This window comes from Vulpes lagopus, chromosome 8, assembly GCF_018345385.1.
Source record: "Vulpes lagopus strain Blue_001 chromosome 8, ASM1834538v1, whole genome shotgun sequence".
In the NCBI taxonomy this organism is placed as follows: domain Eukaryota; kingdom Metazoa; phylum Chordata; class Mammalia; order Carnivora; family Canidae; genus Vulpes; species Vulpes lagopus.
Genome location: NC_054831.1, coordinates 43,570,957 through 43,594,612, shown reverse-complemented (window position 1 = coordinate 43,594,612; position 23,656 = coordinate 43,570,957). Strand labels below are relative to the sequence as shown.

At 34.2% G+C, this 23,656-nt stretch overlaps 1 protein-coding gene across 14 annotated transcripts in view; it reads left to right on the top strand.

Moving 5' to 3' along the window:
* LOC121497028 (NEDD4-binding protein 2-like 2) overlaps positions 1 to 23,656 on the top strand; it is a 78,422-nt gene that overhangs the window by 49,996 nt on the left and 4,770 nt on the right. For 13 of the 14 annotated variants that reach the window (XM_041766027.1, XM_041766028.1, XM_041766032.1 and 10 more), the window contains one exon: positions 20,509 to 22,268. In XM_041766027.1, the coding sequence (XP_041621961.1) occupies positions 20,509 to 22,268 (1,760 nt within the window). Of the gene's footprint in view, positions 1 to 20,508; positions 22,269 to 23,656 lie in introns of those variants that run through there. The other variant, XM_041766024.1, reaches the window with a different exon arrangement.

The window sequence follows — 23,656 nt, the reverse complement described above, 5'->3', positions numbered from 1 at the left end:
GAGAATTTATTTGAAAAGGTGTTAGAAGATTGGGAAATTAACTAGTTCTCCTGGGGAATTTAACTTCCAGAAAAATGGTGACTTTTATCCAATATATTTTAAAATATATGCTACTTTGTCTTTTCATACATTTTTAAATAATTTGAGGATGGATATAATGAAGTCAATACATTTAAGAATAAGCTAGATGTTATCTTTGAGGACCTGCAGTTTGTCATCATTACTGGCAATAATAACATTTAAAGCAAAGTGAAATCTTCAGAGCTCCCATGATATAAACAGGAAAAACTGATTCGAAACACTGTGTTCTAATTGGAGTTAGTCTTATTCATAACTGATGAGGATATAGAGAGGTCATCAAGTAATAAAGAGCTTTTTTAGAAGATGGGTGTTAATAATTTTTGGGTATTATTAGCTAGAACTTAATTTGCACACAGGCTATTTTTGTGTGTGGGATAAGTTTATATTCAATCAATGCACAAGTATATTTATTATTCTAGGGCAAAGCTTAAATGTTGAGAAAAGTTTAACATATTTATATTTTTTCTTTGCCTAATTTATTTACTGAAGAAGATCCCAGGGATGCATTTAGGTATTTTTTATATTACAAAAGCAGGACATGCTCACTATAGGAAGTTCTGGACACACAGAAAATCACAAAGAAATAAACCCTATAATTTACCACCACTGACATTTTGTGTATTCCCATGTTTCGGAATATATGTACATGTTTTAAAATATGTAAGTATATATCTTTATTGTAGTTGGGGGATATATAATATTTTTTAAGATTTTATTTATTTATTCATGAGAGACACAGAGAGACAGAGACATAGGCAGAGGGAGAAGCAGTCTCCCTGTGGGGAGCCTGATGTGGGACTCAATCCCAGGACCCTGGGATCATGCCCTGAGCCAAAGGCAGATGCTCAACCACTGATCCACCAAGGCGTCCCTGGGATATATAATTTTGACAGCTATGTAGCCTAATGATTGAAAACATAGACCTTGGAATTAGACTTGAGTTTAAGTCTAACTCCCCATTTTTATTAATTATGTGGCCTGGGCAAGTTTCTGAGTCTCAGTTTCTTTATGTGTTAAGTAAGGAAGATGATGATAGTACTTTCCTCACAGGTTGTTTGTAGGTAGGATTAAATAAAATTCTATGTATATAACAAATTTCTGCCCCATGGGTATATAGGAGATATGATGCATTATTGCTGTTTTATAGTAAATTTTTTTTTTACTTAAATATGTTGTAAGCAGTTTGACAAGCTCAATCTTTATTTTTCTGAAGGGTATTTCCTCCTTTTTTTTCCTACTGTATTAACAAATTTATTATATGAATATTTTATTTTTTCTTTTAACATTTTAATTAAAATAATGACATATAACTTTAGTTGTAACTATAAAAAAGGTTTATGTTCATATTTTGTTACTGCCAACAAAGTATATAATTCAGCAAGGATTACATAATTTTCTGAATTCCAGTTTCTCCACACCCATTCTTGTTATTGTTGATCTTTTGTTATTATAGCCATTCTAGTGGATATGAAATGGTATTTCAGTGTGGCTTATTTGCATTTCTTTGATAGCTAATGAGGTTGAGCATCTTTTCATGTGCTTATTGGCCATTTGTATATCTTTTTTGGAGAAAGATCTGTTCTTTGTTCACTTTTAAATTGGGTTTGTCTTTTTGTTATTGCATTCTAAGAGTTCTTTTTATACTCTGGGTACAAATTTCTTATCTGATACATAACTTATAAGTATTTTCTCACATTCTGTGGATTGTCTTCATCATCTTGAGATCCTTTGAAGAACAGACTTTAAATTTCGACGAAATCCAATTTATTTTTTTTTATTTGGTTGTGTGTATTTTTGTTGTTATCTCAAAAACCATTGTCTAATTCAAGAGGATGGAAATTTACATCTACCTTTTCTAATAGGGGTTTTGTGGTTTTAGCTCTTAAATTTAGGTCTTTGAGTTAAATTTTGCATATGGTATGAGGTAGGGTTCAACTTGATTCTTTTGCATATAGATATTCAGTTCTCCAACATTTATGTAAAAGGCTGGTCTTTCTCCATTGAATTACTTGACAAAAGTCAGTTGGCCATAAATACACGAGTTTATATGTGAACCTTTAATTTTCTTCCATTGCTCTGTTTATCCTTCTACCAGTACCACCCAGCCTTAATTTATATTGCTTTATGGGGCAAGTTTTGAAATTAAGAAGTCTGAATCCTCCAGTTTTGTTCTTTTTTGAGATTGATATGGCAATTCTGAGGGCCTTGAATTTTTGTATGAATTTTAGAGTCAGTTTGCCAATTTCTGCAAAAAAGGCAAGTGGGATTTTTGATAGGGATTGCATTGAATCCCTATCCCTAGATCAATTTGTGGAGCATTGCCATCTGAACAATGTTGTATCTTCTGGTTCATGAATATGAGATCCCTTTCCATATACTTAGATCTTCTTTTAATTTCTTTCAACAATATTTTATAGTTTTATTAAATCTATTCCTAAATATTTTACTTTTTGATGATATTATAAAATTTTGTTGATTTTCAGGTTGTACATTGCTAATGTATAGAAATACTATTGATTTTTCCATATTGATCTCATACCCTGAAACTTTTGCTGAGCTAGTTTATTAGTTTTATTTATTATTTTTTTAAAGATTTTATTTATTTATTCATAGAGACACAGAGAAAGGGAGAGAGAGAGAGAGGCAGAGACACAGGCAGAGGGAGAAGCAGGCTTCATGCAGGGAGCCTGACGTGGGACTCGATCCTGAATCTCCGGGATCACGCCCTGGACTGAAGGTGGTGCAAAACTGCTGAGCCACTCAGGCTGCCCTAGTTTATTAGTTTTAATTGTTTTTAGTATATTCCTTAAGATTTTTTCTATATAAGAAAGATCATGTCATCTGTGACCAAAGATAGTTTTACTTCTTTCTTTACAATCTGGATGATTTTTAATTTCTTTTTATTTCCTATTTGCCCTGACTAGAACCTCTAGTATTATATTGAATAAAAATGATGAGAACAGACATCTTTGTCTTTTCCTTCCTTCCTTCTTTCCTTCCTTCCTTCCTTCCTTCCGTCCTTCCTTCCTTCCTTCCTTCCTTCCTTTTTTAAATTTATTTTTTATTTTTATTTTTTCCTTCCTTTTTTTAAAATTAAGTAGGCTCCACACCCAAGGTGGGGCTTGAACTCACAACCCTGAGATCAAGAGTCACTTGCTCTGTTGACTGAACTGGCGAGGCATCCATCCTTGTCTTTTGTTTTTGTTTTTGTATTAGGGGGAAAACATTTAGTGTTTCACCATTAACTATGATGTTAGCCATGGTTTTTCATAGAAATTCATAGAAGTCTAATATCAAGTTCAGGATGTTTCCATCTGTTCCTAGTTTTTAAAGTCTTTCTGTCTTGAAAGAATCTTGAATTTTGTAGAGTTTTATCTGCATCTATTGAAATAATCATGGGGTTTTTGTACTTTATTGATATGGTGTATGATTATAATCGACTTTTGGATGTTAAATCAGCCTTCCTTCCTAGGACACATCTCACTTGATCGTAGTGTATAATTCTTTTTATATGTTGCTGGATTCAGTTTGCTAGTTTTTATTTTTTTGATGTTTCTTTTTTAGGTTTTTGCAGGCATATCCATAAAAGGTATGGTCTGTAGTTTCCTTGGGATGTCGTGTTTGATTTTGGTATTAGAATGATACTGGCTTCATAGAATAAATAGAAGTGTGTTTCTTCTTGTTTTATTTTTTTGGAATAGTTATGAAAAGTGGGTATATTATTCTTCTTTAAATACTTGATAGAATTCAACTGTGATGGTGCCTGGGCCTGTGGGAAGTTCTGAACATCTTTTAAAGTGTAAGTTGGTTTCCTTTCCAACTTTTTAACTTACTTCAGGAACTCTTTTTCATTTCTTCTTGAATGGGTAAAAAAGTATGACCCTAATCTTATTTGACAAGAATAATAATATTATGCCACTTTCAAACCAAACAAAACAAAAACAAAATAAAAAGAAGCAAAGGAGAGTGGGAACAAAGGAAGGAAACAAACCACACATTTTCAATGAAATGTTTTCGTGATTGGCCTGTGGATAATGTCATTTTATACCATTGTATCAGTTTTTGCTTCACAGAAAAAAAAAATTCAGCCATTTAGGAAAGTATTCTCTGCATTTTAAGTATTCTCAATTCTTGTTATATTCTGTTTCTCTCTCTCTCTCTCTTTTTTTTTAAGATTTTATTTGTTCATGAAAGACACAGAGAGAAAGAGACAGAGACATAGGCAGAGAGAGAAGCAGGATCCCTGCAGGGAGCCTGATGCAGGACTCATTTCTCCGACCCTGGGATCACAACCTGAGCCAAAGGCAGATGCTCAAAAGCTGAGCCACCCAGGCATCCCTATATTCTGTTTCTTATGTTTTAATTTTATAGCTAAAGTCTGTGCCACATTATGGTAATAATTTATTATAAGGTTATCTATGTAAAAATGATCTAACATAGCTTAATAGTATTTCATATACTTTAAAGTTATACTAGATTTTCTAGGCATATTTTAATAATTACAATTTTAGATCATAATCATCAAAAGTAACATTTAAGAAAAAATTACTGGGCAGCCCCAGTGGCTCAGCGGTTTAGCGCCGCCTTCAGCCCAGGGCGGGATCCCGGAGACCCAGGATCGAGTCCCACGTCAGGTTCCCTGCATAGAGCCTGTTCTCCCTCTGCTTGGGTCTCTGCCTCTCTATGTCTCTCATGAATAAATAAATTAAAATCTTTTTTAAAAATTACTAAGAATGGAAAACTTTTGGCTAAATGTTTTTAAATGATATGTGTGAAGTTAAATGCAATTTATAATACTTCAGACTGATTTAACTTAGACCAACGTATACAACTTCTGGTATTGAGCCTGACAGTAACAATCCCACCTTGTAAATGCTAAGAGATGTTAGTAAGAAAAGCTGTGGCATAAAATTATGCGATTATTATTTTATAAATTAAGTTTTAAAAAGTAATAATATAAACAAAATAAAAGTAACAAAAATAAACATTTATCATGCAATACCATTACCCATTCCTGCTTTACACCCATTATAGGTAAGTATAATAAAGGGTACCTGGTATGTTCTGGTCTTTCACTGTATTGTCAATCTAGATACCAGCTGTGTCTGAAATTTAATCATGGGCATCCTCCAAAAATCAATTTATTATTATGCACTAATGAGTCCTACTAATAAGTAGTTATAAGCGAGAAACATAGTTTTAATGAAATTTTAATAAGACATTATAGAGTATCTAGGTTAAAATAAACTGAAGAGAAACAATCTAGTCATCAAATGCCATCTTTGTTCTTTCTTGGAGTATATTCTTTCAAAAACAAGATGGCACTTCTTCCCATCAATAGCATATGAACTTGACTTATTTTTCTAGTACCTTGATGGATTTGCTTTGCTCATTCCATGCTTTCACAGGACTCATCTTCAGATAAACACATTTGTAAAAATGCTGGTTATGAAATATGTGTATATAGTCATGGGTAGGAGGAGGGTTTACCAACTTGAAACTTGATTTGGCTTATAAACATTAGTGCTAGGCTATAAGTGATCTAGTAAAGCTAAAATAATGGCTAGTGCATTCAACATCAATGTTTGGGTTTATCACCTTAGTGATAAACAGTGATAAACCTTAGTGATAAATAACTAGAAAAAATTCATGGAAATTGAAAAAGTAATTGAATGTAGAATACACCAGTATAAACATAAAAGTCCAAATATGTGTGTGTTTGCCAAACTAGTAGTATATAAAATCAAATACCAAAATTCAACATAAAAGGTAATATGGTGACATGCAATTAATATAAGAGAATTTTAAATTTTCTATTCAAAACAAAATGAAACCATTAACTGCTCTTAAGAGGACAAAATAACATGAAAATATATGTAAACTATGTTTAGTTTTATAATCTTTACTTTTGTTCTCTAGGATTCAGGGTAGAAGCAGTCTTTTTTTCATCTACCTACCAAGAGGAAACCTATATGAAATATTATGAGAGTAAAGAGTCTAATTATAGGCAATCTATTTATAATCACACTAGATATAGAAAGCCTACTGATCAGTTCTTTGTATATATTCAGATATACCAAAGATCAATGTATTTTTTTTCATCTAACTTTAATGACAATCTGATATAACAACTAAACCCCCTATGAATAAGAGTTCATTTATTCACTAAATTACTTCTCACCACCCATTATGAATCAGGCAGTGGCTGATTCCAGTATTCTAGGATATTGGAGAGTATCATTTGGTTAAGTTTTGTATAACTTTCATTGACATTTTAATGCAATATTTAAGAAATTTAAAAAGATGAAAGTAAGCCAAAGTATCTTTGGCCAGCCATAAATATTGTAAATATTGCCGAAGGTCTCTGTATACATACCCTTTACCCTGGAAGATACAAGCAAGAGAGCCAATGAGGGTTTAAATTATATGTATTTGCGTTGACATATATACACACATACACATTTAAGTTTTTTTAAAAGATTTTTTATTTTTTAAATTTATTTATTCATAAGAGACACACACAGAGAGAGGCAGAGACACAGGCAGAGGGAGAAGCAGGCTCCATGCAGGGAACCTGATGTGGGACTTGATCCCAGGTCTCCAGGATCACACCCTGGGCTGAAGGCAGCACTAAACTGCTGGGCCACCCAGGCTGCCCCACATTTAAGTTTTGAACTGTGTTATACTATGAAGTTCATTACACAAAGCAAAGACAGTATGGGCCACATTTGTGTTTAGCTCCAGAGGCTGCAGTAATACAGGTCACTGTGTCATTGGGATATAAATTTACAGAAACTGGGCTAGACTGAGTGATGTATTTTTTTTTTTAAAGATTTATTTATTTGAGAAAGGGATGGGCAGAAGGAGAGGGAGAAGGAGGAAGCAGACTCCCTGCTGAGCACAGAGCCAGATGTGGGGCTTGATCTTATTACCCTGAGATCATGACCTGAGCTGAAATCAAGAATCAGATGCTTAACTGACTGAGCCACCCAGCCACCCCCTGAGTGATGTATTTACAAAAGAAATTGAATAATGGTCAAGGAGGAATGCAAAAGAAAAAAACAGGAAAAGTGGTCATGAGTATGAGTTGAGGTGTGAATTAAAACCATGATATGATGAACTAGAAACAGGGTATCAACCTTTTTTGGGTAAGAGACCACTTTAAGAATTCAATGAAATCTCATAGTTTCTCTTCCTATAAAAATTACATACATGTACATATTTACACTTTACTCCAATTTCAGGGAATTTATAGATCCTCTGAAGTCTTGGATACCTATAAATGAGTATTGGCATAAGTTTGGGGTAGAAAATACAAAATGGACACTTGACGGGATGAGCACTGGGTGTTTTTCTGTATGTTGGTAAATTGAACACCAATAAAAATTAATTAAAAAAAAAAGAAATGATCAAAAAAAAAAAAAAAAGAAAATACAAAATGGGTTAGAGAAAGTGGTTTGCATCATAAAATGAGAGAAAACTAATGGCCTCAAAAAGCAATAGGCTTCAGATATCCCACAGAAGACTTTTATTTTCAGTCATACCTGAATAAAAGGCGGTGGGGGCGAGAGTTTAGTTACTGCTACAATTAGGTAGTAGAAATCTGGGAAACTGGGGTTTTTGGCCACAGTCTTCAATCAAATGAGCTTTCTCTACTTTTACTTGTTTATTTGGATTCTTTTAAAAATATTAATAGATGGGTTCTACTCATTGTAAAGATATTCATGTATCTTTTAAGACACTGCTTTCAATTATTTTGGGTATATACCCAGAAGTTGAAATTGTTGGACCTTATGGTAATTTGACTTAGTTTTTGAGGAATGACCATACGATTTTCCGTAGAGATTGCACAATTTTACGTTCCCACCAACAGTAATGCATAGGGGTTCCAATTTCTCCACATCCTCACCAACATTTGTTTTTTCTGTTTCTATTAATAATCATCTTAATGGCTGTGAGGTAGTATTTCACTGTAGCCTTGATTTTCATTTCCCTAATGATTAGTGATATTGATAATAGTTTTCATGTATTTATTGGCCACTTGTATATCTTCTGTGGAGAAATGTCTTTTCATGTCCTTTGTTCATTTTTGAAACAAGTTGTTTTGTTGTAGCTGAGTTTTGGAAGTTCTCTGTATGTTCTGCATATTAATCCCTTATCAGATACATGATTTACAAATATTTCCTACTATTCTGTGGGTTTTTTAATTCAGCTCATATGTTTTTTTGACTATATGACCTATATGTTTCTATTTTTATAAAAACGTAACTGGGATTTAGAGAAAGATTGCAGTGAATCTGTTGGACACTTGGGTAGTATTGACATCTGAACAATATTAAGTGTTTCAATTCATAAACATGGGATGTTTCCATTTATTCATGTCTTCTTTAATTTTTTTTCAACAATGCCTTATAGTTTTCATTGGACAAGCCTTTCACTTCTTTGGTTAGTTCCTTTTTTTTTTTTTTTCTTTGGTTAGTTCCTAAATATATTACTCTCTTTGATGCTATTGTAAATGGAATTTTTTATAATTTCCTTTTCAGATTTTCCATTGTTAGTGTATAGAAAGGCAACTGATTGTTGTGTATTGACTTTGTTTATCCTGCTACTTTTTTGAATGTATTAGCTCTAACAATTTTTTGTGTAATCTTTAGAATTTCTACATGTAAGATTATATGATCAGTGAGCAGATAATTTTGCTTTTTCCTTTCCAGTTTAGATGCCTTTTATTTCTTGCTTAATTGCTCAGGCTATAACTTGTAATACTGTATTGAATAGAAGTGATAAAAGTGAGTACCCTTGTCTTGTTTCTAATCTTAGAGGAAAAGCTTCCAGTCTTTCAACAATGACTATGATGTTCATGTGGGTTTTTATATGGCTTTTATTATGTGGAGTTAGTTTCCTTCTATTCTTGTTTGTTTTTTTTTTAATCATGAAAGAATGTTAAATTTTGTCAAATGCTTTTCTGCATCTATTGAGATGATCAACTGAGTTTCTTTTTCCTTGATGGTATATGACATTGATCAATTTTCATATGTGAACCATCCTGGCATTCCAAGAATCACTCCACTTGGTCATAGTTTATAATCTATCTATCTATCTGCCTGCCTATCTATCTATCTATCTATCTATCTATCTATCTAGTTATTTACTTTATTTTTTAAAAAGATTTTGTTTTTAAGTCATCTCTACACCCATCATAAGAGCTCAAATTTACAACCCCAAGATCAAGTGGTTGGTACATACTCTACTGACTGAGCCAGCCAGGCAGCTCTATAATCCTTTTAATATGCTGTTGAATTTGGTCAAAGATTTTTGCTTTTCACGTTCATATGACCTGTTAATTTGCAGTTTTCTTTTTTTGTGTCTTTGTCTTGCTTTGGTGTCAAGATACTGGCATCACAGATTAATTACAGAGTGTCTTCTCCTCTTCAGTTTTTTTGGGAACACTTTGAGAAGGGATTCATGTTTTAAAATTTTGTGATAAAATTCATCAGTGAAGCCATCAGACCCAGGATTTTTTCTTTAAGATTTTATTTATTTGAGAGAGAGCAGGCAGCACAAAGCAGGAAATGGGGGGAGAGGGAGGCAGAGGGAGAAACCGACTCCCTGCTGAGCAGGGAGCATGATGTGGAGCTCAGTATCACAAACTCAGGATCATGAGCTGAGTGAGCCAAAGGCAGACACTTCACTCACTGAGCCACCCAGGTGCCCCATGAATTTTTGATTATTGGTTCAATCTCCTTACCAGTTGTAGTTCTATTCATATTTTCTATTTCTTAGTGATTCAGTCTTGGTAGGTTTTGTGTTTCTAGGAATGTTTCCATTTCATCTAGGTTATCCAATCTGTTGGCATACAGTTTTTCATAGTACTCTTTTATTATCCTTTTTATTTCTGTAGAATTGGTTGTAATGTCCCCATTTTCATTTCTGATTCTGTAATTTGAATCATTTTTTTCTCTTAGTCCCTCAGGCTAATGATTTGCCAATTTGTTAATCTTTTTGAAGAACTTGTGATTTCATTAATTTTTTTTCTATTGTTTCTCTATTCTCTCTATTTCACTTGTCTGTATTCTGATCTTTATTGTTTCTGTCCTCCTGCTAGCTTTGGATTTAGTTTGTTTTTTTCTAGTTCCTTAAGTCTTAAAGTTAAGTTGTTGTTTTGGAATCTTTGTTTTCTTTAAAAAATGTGTTTATAACTTAAAATTTTCCCCTTACTGCTTTCACTGTGTGCCATACATTTTAGTGTATTGTGATTTTATTTTCATTTATTCAAAGTATTTTCTAATTTCCCTTGTGATTTTTCTTTGATTTACGAGTTAAGAGTGTGTTGTTTAATTTCCACAAATTTGTCAGTTTTCCATTTTTACTTTTTTTTATTGATTTCTAACTTTATCCCTTTGAGGTAGGAGAATATATTTTGTATGATATCTATCTGTTAAAATTTATTGAAACCTAATTTGTAGCCTAATTTATAATCTGTTCTGGAAAATGTCCCATGTGTGCTTGAGAAGAATGTTTGTGCTTTTGTTGTTAGATACAGTGTTCTATAAATGTTAGGTCCAGTTGGTTTATTTACTATATTAAATCCTCTATTTCCTTACTTATCTTCTATCTGGTTGTTCTACACATTACTGAAAATAGGGTGTTGAAATATCCCAAAATTTGTAGAACTGTTTCTTTCTCCTTTCAGTGTTGTCCATTTTTGCTTCATGTATTTTGATGGTCTGATATTATGTGCATGTTTATAATTGTTATATGTTCTTGTTATCTTGAACCTTTTATTGATGTATAATGTTCTTTTTCTCTTGTAATCTTTTTTTTAATTTAAAGTCTATTTTGTCTGATATTAGTATAGATACCTTTTTCTCTTTTGGTTACTATTTGTGTGGAATATTTTTCCATCTTTTCATTTTGAATCTATTTGTATCTTTGGAGCTAAAGTGAGTCTCTTGTAAACAGTATGTATTTGGATTATATGTTTTTTCCATTCTATCACTATCATTTGATTGGAAAGTTTAAGCCATTTACATTTAAAATAATTACTGATGAGGAGGGACTTCTGTCATTTTGCTATTTGTTTTCTGTATGCCTTAATTGATTTTTGTCCATCTTTTTCTGCCTTACTGCCTTCTTTTGTGTTGATTTTTTGCAGTGAAATGTTTAAGTTCCTTTTTCATTTCCTTTCATGTATATTCTATAGATATTTCTTTGTGGTTATTTTGTGTATTTTAACCTCAAAAGTTATAAAACTCTAATTTGAATTTATGTCAGCCTACCTTCAATAACATGCAAGAACTCTGCTCCTTTATATTTCCATCCCCAATCCTTTTGGTTGTTGATGTATCAAAATTACATCTTTATAAGTGGTGTGCCCCAGGACATAGAGTAATAATTCTTTTAAATGCATTAGTCTCATGTCGAAAACAAAATGTGCAGTTACAAACCATAGTTACAATAATACTAGCTTCTAAAGAAATTGTTTTTTAATGTATTAATCTAGTGAATCATATAGAAAACAAAAAGTTGAGTTACAACTTGTTACTACAATAATACTAGTTTTTATAATTACCCATGTATTTACCTTTGTTGAGATCTTTATTTTCTTCATCTGGCCTCAAGCTTTGTCTAGTGTCCTTTCATTTTACTTTGCAGAACTCCCTTGACCATTTCTTACAAGGCAAGTATAGTGGCAACAGAATCCTCAGCTTTTGTTTATCTGGGAATGCCTTAATTTCTCCCTCATTTTTTAAAAAGATTTTATTTATTTGAGAGAGAGAGAGCAAGCAAGCGAGAGAGCATGGATGAGAGGGGAGAGGAAGAGGGAGAAGCAGACACCCCACTGAGTAGAGAGCTGAATGCATGGCTCATTCCCAGGTCCCTGGGATAATGACCTGAGCTAAAATAAAGGCAGATGCTTAACTCACTGAGCCACCCAGGCTCCCCTTGCCCTCATTTTTGAAGTCTAATTTAGCCAATATAGGATTCTGAGTCAACCATATTTTTCTATTAGCCCTTTCAACCTGTTAGCCCACTGCATTCTGGTCTGTTAAGTTTCTGATGAGAAATCTGCTTATATTCTTATTGAGGATCCTTGCATGTGACAAGTTGCTTCCCTGTTGTTCCCTTTAAGATTCTTTCTTGGTCTTTGTCTTTTGAAAGTTTGTGTGTCTTTTTGTGGTCCTCTTTGAGTTCATCTTGGAGTTTATCAAGCTTCTTGGATGTTAATATTCAGGTCTTTCATCAAAGGAAGTTTTCTGCCATTATTTCTTCAAATATTCTCTCTTCCTTCCCCCCCTCTTTCTATGGGACTTCTACAATGTGTGTATTTACCCAACAATGTTGATAGTATCCAACAAGTCCCTTAGGCTCTGTCATTTTTCTTTGATCTTTTTTCTTTCTATTCCTCAGAGTTGATAATTTCCATTGTCCTATACTCCAGTATAGGGACAGCTGCCTGCCATGGAACTTTTTGTCCACCTTCACCCATTTTATCCATCCTCCACCTTATCCTTCTGCTAAACATCAATACGTCCTTCTATCTATGGGCTTTTTTTTTTTTTTTAAGATTTCACATATGAGGGAGATTATGCAGTATATGTCTTTCTCTGTCTGACTTATTTCACTTAATATAATGCTGTTAAGGTCCATCCATGTTGTCACAAATGTCAAGATTTTCTTCTTTTTATGGCTGAGTAAAATTCCATTATACACACACACACACACACACACACACACACACATACACACCAGTTTTCTTTATCCATTCATTCATTGATGAACATGTAGACTGCTTCCATTTCTTGGTTATTATAAATAATGCCACAGTCCTTTTACCTTTTAAGCTCTCCTGGAACTGCATTTGCACTTCCCTTTTCTAATTTATTTTATTTTATTTCATTTTATTTTATTGAGTGAGAGGGAGAGAAAGAGAGAGAGAGAGAGAGGGTAAGCAGGGGTGCAGAGAAGGGGGAGAGATAATTCCAAACAGGTTCAACACCAAGCATGGAGCCCAATGCAGGGCTCAATCTCATGACCCTGAGACAATGACTGAGGTGAAAACAGGAGTCAGTTGCTTTAACTGAGCCACCCAGGCATCCCTTGTGCCTCCTTTTTCATCCTTAAGACTAAATTGCTTTTTTCTCCCTTTGATTAATCTTACCAGGGGTTTATGAATTTTATTAATCTTCTCAAATAACCAACTTCTAACTTTGTTGGTCCTGAATATGGTGTGTTTATGTTTCTTTGTTATCTTTTTGATTCTTTATGATTCCTTCCCTTTTACTTTTTGGATTTTTGTTCTGCTCTTCTTTTTCTAACTTCTTCAATTATGTAGTTAACTTTTTAACTTTGCATTTTAGCTTTTTTTTTTTTTACAGTGAACATTTAATGGGAAATATCCCTTCAAATGCCATTTTTATATGTAGTTATTTTTTTACTGTTATTCATTTCTATAGATTTCCATTACAAATTTTTCTATCCATGAATTTTTCAACATTTTAAAATTTCAAAAAAATTTTATTACTAATTTCAAAATTAATTGTATTATAGTCAAAGAATATGGACTATACATTAATAATGCTTTGAAATTTGTAGAGGCTATCCTGATGGCCTGGTTAATTTCTGTAAATATTCCATATGGTTTGAGAAGAATGTGTTTAATTTTTGAATGTAGTATTTTATTGGGCATTATTAATTGTGCTATTTATAACATATCTTTTTTTTTTTTTTTGGTTTGCTTGTTCTATCAACTACTGAGAAAGGTGTTTTAGTCTCTGATATAGATGGTGGGTTTGTCAGTTTGTCTATATTTGGACACTTTAAAATTTTTTCTCTACTTCTAATAATGTACAATTATATTAAATAAATCACATTTTGAGAACTTTCCAGCTCTTCTATCTCAACTTTTCTTTTTTGCATAAATCATGATAGTCTCATTGTCACATTCTAATCTTGAATAGTATACTGAGGGCCTCAGTGAAATGTATAAGATGGGGATCCCTGGGTGGCGCAGCGGTTTGGCGCCTGCCTTTGGCCCAGGGCGCGATCCTGGAGACCCGGGATCGAATCCCATGTCGGGCTCCCGGTGCATGGAGCCTGCTTCTCCCTCTGCCTGTGTCTCTGCCTCTCTCTCTCTCTGTGTGACTATCATAAATAAATAAAAGCTAAAAAAAAATTAAAAAAACAAAAAAAACAAACAAACAAAAAAAAAGAAATGTATAAGATGATTTTGTTGTTGATTTGTGATAAAAATAAGAGCTGTCATTTACAAAATATTCACCAGGTGCCAGAGATTGTGCTAGGTGCTTTATTTACAATAAAAGTCTTTTTATTTAAGATAATTGGAACAAGCAGGTAGTTAGTTCATTGAAAAAGTTGGTTGAAGTAAGGAATCATTAAGAAATGATACATTAAACATTTTATTTGAACTTAAAATGCATGCTTATATACACAGCCATTCATGAATATTTATGTACAATTCTGTTTAGTGTATGATTATGCTTATTTTTTATGTATAAACCATGCTTGCAATGTATTGTCAAGAATTTCTAGTTTTTACTGATGTAATTTGGATGGAGAACCCAAAGAAATCTTCAAATCTTCATACTAAGTACAAAATTACAGGTTTTAATGATTTTGAGCCAAACTTCATAGTTATCCTGCTCACACCTCATTTGATAACAACTATTTAATGCCTCCTCCTTATTGAGTCACTTACTTCAATTTTATTTTTTATAGAAACTTTCTAGTATTCTTAGCCCACTAGTTGATGTAATGTTACAGGGTATTTAATCAAATCACATAGTTAGAGTAACAATTACAATTAGTATAAACAGACTTGGGAACAAACTCATCTGTCTCCTTGTAAATATACAACCCTAAATAATGGGAGTAGGAGGGTGTAGTTTTACTAGAAGGCAGCCATTTAGTTGGGAACATTTTTTTTTGTACCATTGGTATCAGCCATTATGTTGTACAGAGGCAATGGAGAGAATTATTAAATCTGCCATATCAGTTAAGTAGAGGTCATTTAGGAGCATCTATATTAGTAAATTTTACAGCTCTGCAAGGAGGTAATGTTATCTCCATTTTAGAAGGGAGATCTGGTTTGCCCAAGATCCCAATACTAGTTATTACTGAACCAGGACTAGGATCTAGGCTGGGATTAGTTCAACTACAGTCATTCCAAAAAGCTGTGAGAGCTCTTTTTTATAATCTGTGTGTTTTAATTGAATTTTACTTCATTTATTGCTCATGCTTCATGAATTAGTATGTTGGCCTCTGCAATGGAAAATACCAGTTTTAGCCCCTTACTCATTATTTTCATGAAATTTAGGCACTTAGGATACTTTTTTTTTTCTCCCTAGTAGTTAGTTTTGGCTTTATCTGGATATTTTTCTCACCTCTGTCTTCAAGTCACAGCTTACTGGGTCAGGTTAGCTCGTTTCTGAACAAACACTCCTTTTCTCATTCTTAAGAGGTACACTCATTCCTACCCAGGAGATTGGATTCTCAGCCATCATCTAGAAAACAAAATATTATTAATCAGAGATGTGTTACTATTTGTTCATTTCTTACTCTTTTTTAAGCTACAGCCTGTGCTTCCAACTCTCCTGATTTCTTCTCCATGACTAACTTCTATGTAGTCATGTTTCTTTTCTTTTAATGGTGCCATTCATCCCTAAATGAATCAGCACAAATGAGATCAAGCTTAAAGAGCCTTGGCACAGGTTTGATGAGCCTCCCACACTTTATAAATACATCTACTATTGATTAGCCACCTTCCATGCCTATACATTCTAACTCAAATTATCATCATCATCCCTTTTCCTCTCTCCCAAGTGCTTCACAAGTCAGTTATTGGTTTATGTTTCCTTTCTAGAAGGCCTGGTCCAAGTACCAGAACATGTATGGTAGCTGTAGAGAGCTTCATGGAACAGAACCAGTACAAGTTGCAGGCACACTTCTCTGTGGAGTCAGCCTTTTGATTTTCATACTTCTTGGCATTGTGCTGTATTTTCAGTTGAAATTCCAATCCTTAGGTTCTCCTTTGGCTGACTCTTTTAGAAAACTACATTAATAAATGGCCTGATCTCTCAGACTTTGATAGTTTATTTTTTAAGCTATCTCATTCTTTCATGATCTATGTTAACTTCTCTACAAACATGAATTTTCATCATTAGCAGGTTTCTACTATTCTTTCTCTAAGTAGCTATCGGATTGTAATCCATTCAACAAACAAAAGAACGCTTGAGGTATATTGGCAAAGCCCTCATCTTCTCCACTTTCTAACCTCTGCTATAAGGACAGATTAACTTATTGGTTCAAATTCTGAACTGAATTTTGAGCCAACTGAGTTGGCAACCCTGTCTCTAAACCTATACCCTTCATAGGCTTCTTTCTATGTCTCAATAAATGGTCATTTTGTCCCTTCAATAGGCCCAAATCCTTTTGCTCATACTTGACCTTTTTCTAATACTCTATATCCAATTTATTTTCAAGACTTGCTTGCTTTTCCTTTAAAATATATCCAGAATGTGATCATTTCTCACTACTTCTACCCTGTGACAAATGAATTAACTCCAGAAGAAGACCCTTATGTCCATTATGCCTATCTGAGTTTTAGGCCATCTACCTAAAACTCATAGGGACCCTTGACATACAGGCTGATTAGGGAGATGGGAATTGTTCTGCTCCACACCATTTCCTCTCAATTTCTGTTGCTGTTTATTATTTGCTTTGATTCAGAAGGAGAGAGGACAAGAGAAAAGTCTATAGTCACTACTAGGTGATAATAGGAGTCAAGGCCCAATTGCTGTTTCCATTGGAAGGATTCAGCCCTTATCAACTGAATATCTCTGTGTTTATGTATATGTGACAATTCAAAGATGAAAGGAAGGAGAGAAGAAAGAGAAGGGAAGTGATTTTATAAAATTCTCTTTTTTTAAAATCAAGAGGCAGTTTTGCATGATAGTCAGAGTGTGGACTCTCAGAGACAGCTTTAGTCTGAATCCTGCTGGTAGCCATGTGACACTGGGCAAATTTTTTTCTTTTTCCAGTTCTATTGAGAAATAATTGGCATCTATTATCATATAAACTTAAGGTATATAGCATGTATAGTTTGATTTATATATGTTGTTAAATGGTTACCACAATAAGCTTTAGTTAGCATTTTATCATGTTATATAGATGCAATTAAAAAAAAAAGAAAATCCTGTTTGTAATGAGAACTCTTGGGATCTGCTGTCTTCACAACTTCTCTGTATGCCACACAGCAGTGTTAGTAATAGTCATCATGTTGTACATTACATCCCTAGGACTTATTTATCTTATAACTGGAAGTTTGTGCCTTTTGACCACCTTCCTTTAATTCTTCCTCCACCAGGCCCCAACATCTGGTAACTACAACTCTGATCTCCTTATCTGTGACTGGGGGGTTTTGGTTTGGTTTGGTTTGTTTTTGTTTTTGTTTTTTTAAGATGTTATTTATTCATGAGAGATACACAGAGAGAAGCAGAGACATAGGCAAAAGGAAAAGCAGGCTTCCTGTGGTGAGCCTAATGTGAGACTTGATCCCAGGATTCTGGGATCACAACGAGAGCAGAAGGCAGATGCTCAACCACAGAGGCACCTAGGTGTCCCTGTTTTGTTTTGTTTTTTAAATGTCACATATAAGTAAGATCATATAGTATTTGCCTTTCTCTGTCTCACTTATTTCATTTGGCATAATGCCTTCAAGTTCCAACCATGTTGTTGCAAATGATAGGATTTCCTCATTTTTAGTGAGGAAATAATATTCCGTGTGTGTGTGTGTGTGTGTGTGTGTGTGTGTGTGTATATATATATATATATATAAAGAAGTGGTATATATATATACCACCTCTTTTTTTTTAAGATTTTATTTATTTATTTATTCATGATAGACACAGAGAGAGAGAGAGACAGAGAGAGAGAGAGAGAGACAGAGAGAGAGGCAGAGACACAGACAGAAGGAGAAGCAGGCTCCATGCCGTGAGCCCGACAAGGGACTCAATCCCAGGACTCCAGGATCGCTCCCTGGGCCAAAGGCAGGTGCTAAACCACTGAGCCACCCAGGGATCCCCTATATACCGCTTCTTTATCTCTTCATCTCTCAATGGATACTCAGGTTGTTTCTGTCTTGGCTATTGTAAATAATGCTGCTATAAACATAGAGGTGCAGATATCTGAGTTAGTGTTTTTGTATCCTTCAGATACATTCTCAATATTCTCAGCAGTGGAATTACTGGATCATTTGATTGTTCTGTCCTTAATTTTTTGAGGAAACTCCATACTGTTTTCCACAGTTGCTGTAGCTGAGCAAACCCTTTAAATTCTTTTTTTCAATTGTCTTTTTGAGATGGGGATAAAACTAGCATTTGCCTTACTGTTGTGAAGTAAGGCAAGTATCATTGCTGTGAAAATTATATGAGTTAATATGTGTAAAGCAACTAGTTTTAATACATAGCAAATATGCACTAGTTTGTTTTTTTGAGTCAGTTTTCAAAGTCACATTGTGGGCATTAGGATTCCTGATATCATAGAAAGTTATTAACATTTTTGTCATGAACCGTACATATCAGCATTGCTTAAGTGTCTTAGTTTGGGGCTTTTTTTTTTTTGTTTATAAACCTATGTGTGTGTAGAGATTTTAGGCATCTTCTGATGTCTTCCCACCCCTATTCACTGGCTAAGAGGTCAGGAGTAGTTCCCTTTTTAAAATTTTCTATTGATACATACATTCTAGCTGTCAGATGCTGTCAGTCATCTTATCATTGATGACCTTTGTTTATGTAGTTCTTGCATCTCCAGAAGTTAAGCTACAGTGGATGTATCTGTTGTTCAATATTCTACAGTGGATGTATCTGTTGTTCAATATTCATTAAGTGGCATGCATTTGCAACTTGCAGTTTATTTTCACTTCTAATGTAGTGATAAAAAAATAAATATAATCCTTATGTTGAGAAAAAAAAACTCCATTTACATGGATTAGGGCTCCCTTTTCCTTGTGCCATGGAAAGCTGTTTAAAAGTACAAGTTAAGTGCATTTATCTCCATAGAATCACCAGTCCTGACATGAGTTTAAGTCCTCAGTCTATTACCATTTATTTTAGTAAATAAGGCAACAATAAACTCTACCCATTATTTTCCTCCTTTACCTGCAACAGGATGGTTCATGTTTGGGCAAAGAGAGTGGAATTTGTTTTTAGAGTAACATCCTAGTCTATAGTATGAGTTTCATTAATTTATTGCACCTTAGGTTTCTGCTAAAGCTTTCACTGAATCAGCTTTTACTGACCATGATGAGTTACTGCCAATGTTGGCATTCTTTACTTGATATCTTTTTTACAGAAGTCCTATCACAACTTCTCCTCAGTAATTTAGCATTCCTTAATGCCTTAATGTTCTTTCTATGCTAACATCCAGGAATGTGGAAACAAGGGCAGTAGCAATTAGGTGACAAAGAACAAGGTGTTCAGGGCTCCTGTCTATTGAAAATTGCCTGACAGCATGGGATGAAATAAACCAGGCCAGAAGACAGGGGTAGATTCAACAAGTTCCTTTGTCCAACACCCAGCCAGTCAACTGAATTTTTCCTTCATTATTTCTTTTGGCTTCCATGTTTGTTTGCTTGTTTAATTGTTTGTTGTTTGTTGTTTTGTTTTGTTTCTGTTCTCTATCCTGGATTTTTTTTTTCTCAGCTGTGTCTATTGTCCTTCCCCCCACTGCATTTTACTATGTCTCTATCTATACCTTATAGAAGATAACTAGATCTTTATGTTCTAAATTAGATAATGTTCTAAATCCTCTTTTTTTTCTTTTAGAATCAAAAGATTATCTTCAATTAAGGAGAACTGTGAACTTTTAGTGTGGTCAATGGAAATACTATTATAGTAGGAATAAAGAACACTATATTCTTTTAGGTGGGATAATTTTTTACTGTGGTATTGTCCCTGGCATTGCAGGAAGGTAAACACCCCTGGCCTCAGTACCAAGTGCCAGTAACACATCTCCAGTCATTGTGACCACCTACAATGCCTCTACAGACTTACAAACCTCATTAAGTAGTGGTAGAACCTCTGCCTTAGAACCACTGCGAGGTAGGCAATTAGAAGCATCTGCAAACCCTGGACTTTGCTGTTTGTCATCAAATGTGCTTTGTAATTTGTAAGTTACTGATTTATGAAACAAGTATGTGAAAATGACTTGTAACTTCCTCAAAGTGTACTCATTTTTAGTAGAGAGAATTAAAGTTTTTCTCTTTTTAAAATTTTAAAACTATACTACAAAGTACACAATGCTTTAAAATCTCTTGTACTAGTGATTTGCACATTAAGAGTATGTTTTAGTTGCTAGTGTTATACAAATAATTAAGTGATAAATGTTCTTAATTCTTTTATATTTCAGAGAAAGAGATTTGAAGAAAACTGGGCACAGGCTCAGCAAAACCAAACAGAAGAGAAACAGAAAAAGAAATAAAAAGCAGAACAGTCATAGTAAACTCATGGGAGAAAACTCATTTGAAATCTTAAGTTACCATATACCAGGGGATCAGGACCCATCCCAGAGTGAAGAGGAAGACCTGGAAGACACCAAAAGAGAATTGGTGCATGACTTCACTGGTGGACTGGGAGATGAACTAAGAGATTTAGTAAATGGCCACAAAGATGAAGTGTGGAAAAGCATAAATCCTGAAGAGAGTTTTCCAAATGTTACATCTGAAATTGAGCTGGACAATGCACCAAAAAATTACCTCTCTAAAGAAAACAATGATTTGTTTCTAAATATGTCACTGATGTCAAATGAAAACTCTGTTACTTGCCTGACAATGACTCAGGATCTTTCCTGCATAGCAAGTGATGACTACACGAAGATAGGAAAGCATACTGGAAATAGGCAACCCATGGCATCAGACATCCAGGGTGGATCCACTGACATCTCCTGCTTATCTATGCAGAAGAGAGAGAAGGTAGATAAAAGACTCCCAAATGAAACAATTCTTTGCCATCGGTATGGGTCCAGAACCTCAGAGAAAGATTTAAGAAAGAAACAAGGAATAAATGCAACTAAAAACAACTATTGGGCTTTTTTCCCAAACAATCTATCTGATGAAGAATTATGGATGGGCTCTGAGAGACAACCCTGTTTAGGGAGCTGGCCTGAGGGACCTCATAAGTTTATATGTGAACAAAGACCAAAGAAAGATAGATGGCAAAAGCTGGTCTCTCCAGACAGCGGGGGACAATTGATTACATTGATCTCTGCTTGTGAAGAAACTTCAGTATCAAGGAGCTGTCCAGAAACATTGATAGAGGAGAAACTATTGATAGAAAATGAAGATTTTTCACCTCCAACTGAGAATACAGATTCATTCATAGAAAGTGAAACAAGCATCATTAGAATCTGCTTGCCTAAACTGGATATCCCAAAGAGTGACTTACACTCAACAAAGAATAAGAAAAGGAGAGAGAAAAGGATTTTCAATTTGGCACCAAATTTTAACTTACTGGAACAGAGATATATCAATGTAAAAGAAAGAGGGTCATGTGGCTTGTCAACAGAAAGCAAAGGACTAGAGATTATTTTGGAAGAAGAAAAAGATAGAATTTCAGAAATAAATCATAAAAAGGAGAATACACGAAAACTTATGACCTTGAATCATCATCATCATCCATCGTGGTTTTACTTTGATATTATCAAAGATCTTCCTCTAAATGTTGGTAGACAATCTTATTCTTATTACCTGCCATTTAATAGACTAAGTCACTCTGTATATTTTTACAAAAACCCTATTCCTTCTCTTGTGCTACAATATACAGCTAGCTTTCAGATGGTATCTTTTACAAGCAAGAAATCATTTTTGACTTTCAAATCTCAGACAAGAGTAGATAACCAACTAAGTGACCGAGGATTTAGTTCTTCAGAAATTTTAAGTAGCCAACCTGATCCTTTCTACTCTTTTAGGGTCACTTCTGATCTTCACTTTTTAAGTGAAAGTTTCGACAAAAGGCTGAAGATGTGGGAAGAACCTAAGCCCTTACAGTTCTTGCAAACTGAGGATGACCAAGATTTAACAAGCACTGGCTTTGATTCCCTTGAGCTGCAATTATCACAAGTGTTTGCCTTTCAACTAGTAAAGCTTTTTGGATCCCCCGGAGTTCCAATGGGTAAATTATGTTTATTCCCTCCAAAAAAAAAGTTCATCTTAACATATATGAGTAGTTTTTTGAAGTGTTTCTACCCTGTATTAGTGATTTCATGCAGTTAATTGATCTCCCTTCACTTTTCAGCAGTAGAAGTAGAGGACCCATAGCAAATGGTGCTTGATCTTCAGTCATGTGCCAGCCTCCACCTCAAGGACCAGCAGTCTTAAATGTCTTTGAGCACTTAGAATCCTTGGACTCTCTATATAAATAGACACTGAGAAGAACAAAGGATGAGGCAGGCAAACAGTAATGAAACAAATAGAGATGGGTTACCCTTTTTTTTTTTTTTTTAATCTTCCTATTTTATACATTTCCCTTGTTTGGCAAATGGCCCTTTCCTTTCTCATTCGCAGTATGGCTCATAGATAACAGAATAGTAAAGAGGGTGGAAATGTGAAGGTTAAATGATGAAAAAATATCTGAAATAAGTTGAATTTTTAAAACTATCTGAAAAAGATACAAAGATTCCTTCTGGCTCTTGTTTTTGGAAATGAAAAATCCACCTATTATTAAAACACATTAAAATGTTTTTGTAATATCCTGAGTAAAATTCTAAGTAAACTTCTAAATAATAAATATATTTAAGATGCCAAAAGTCTTAGGAAATTGAACACATATTCCAATTTTTCCTTACCTGTAAATCAGTTGCAGTGTTAGTGATTTAATTGAGTTGAATGTGTCCTCTTCCTTGGGGACAGAAACTGTAAGAGCCAGGAAGTCAAAGCTCCATTCCCCACAGTTCTCCTGTATCTTCTTGATATTCTTTCTTTTCTAAACATACCAGAAGTAGAGGACCCATACCAGGGTCTCTGGGTCCTGCTCTTCTCTCAGAGCTTATCTTCCAGAGGTTTTTACATTGCTCCTAAATTTCTGCTGTTCTGGACAAAATTGGGGCCCAGATCCCAGACCCAAGACTGGCTAAGTCTCAGGGTGAGGCATCAAGCAGTTATTAACCTGCTCTTGAGGGTCTAGCATTATGTTTATCATTTTTGTAAACTGTGAATAATCACTCCTTAAACTGTTTGCTGCAGTATGCTATCCTAGATACCCTGGAGAAATATACCAATTTAAAAAATTAAAATGCATTTGCTTTAGGGAATTTTGAAAGATAAGTGAAGTCATTTTAGGTCAGGGGTCTTAGTCCAGGTCCATATTCTAAATGTATGGAAAAATTTTTGTGTCATTTTGAACCATTTTTCTGAGAAAGTTAATAGATTTTATCACTTTCTGGGGCAGGGGAGGGGGTGTCAGCGCATGACTTGAAAGATTAACAATCACTGTCTTAAATTAACATCAGAAAACATGAAGGCACTGGTGTGAAAAGATTTTAAACCTCCTCCTCCCTTGAA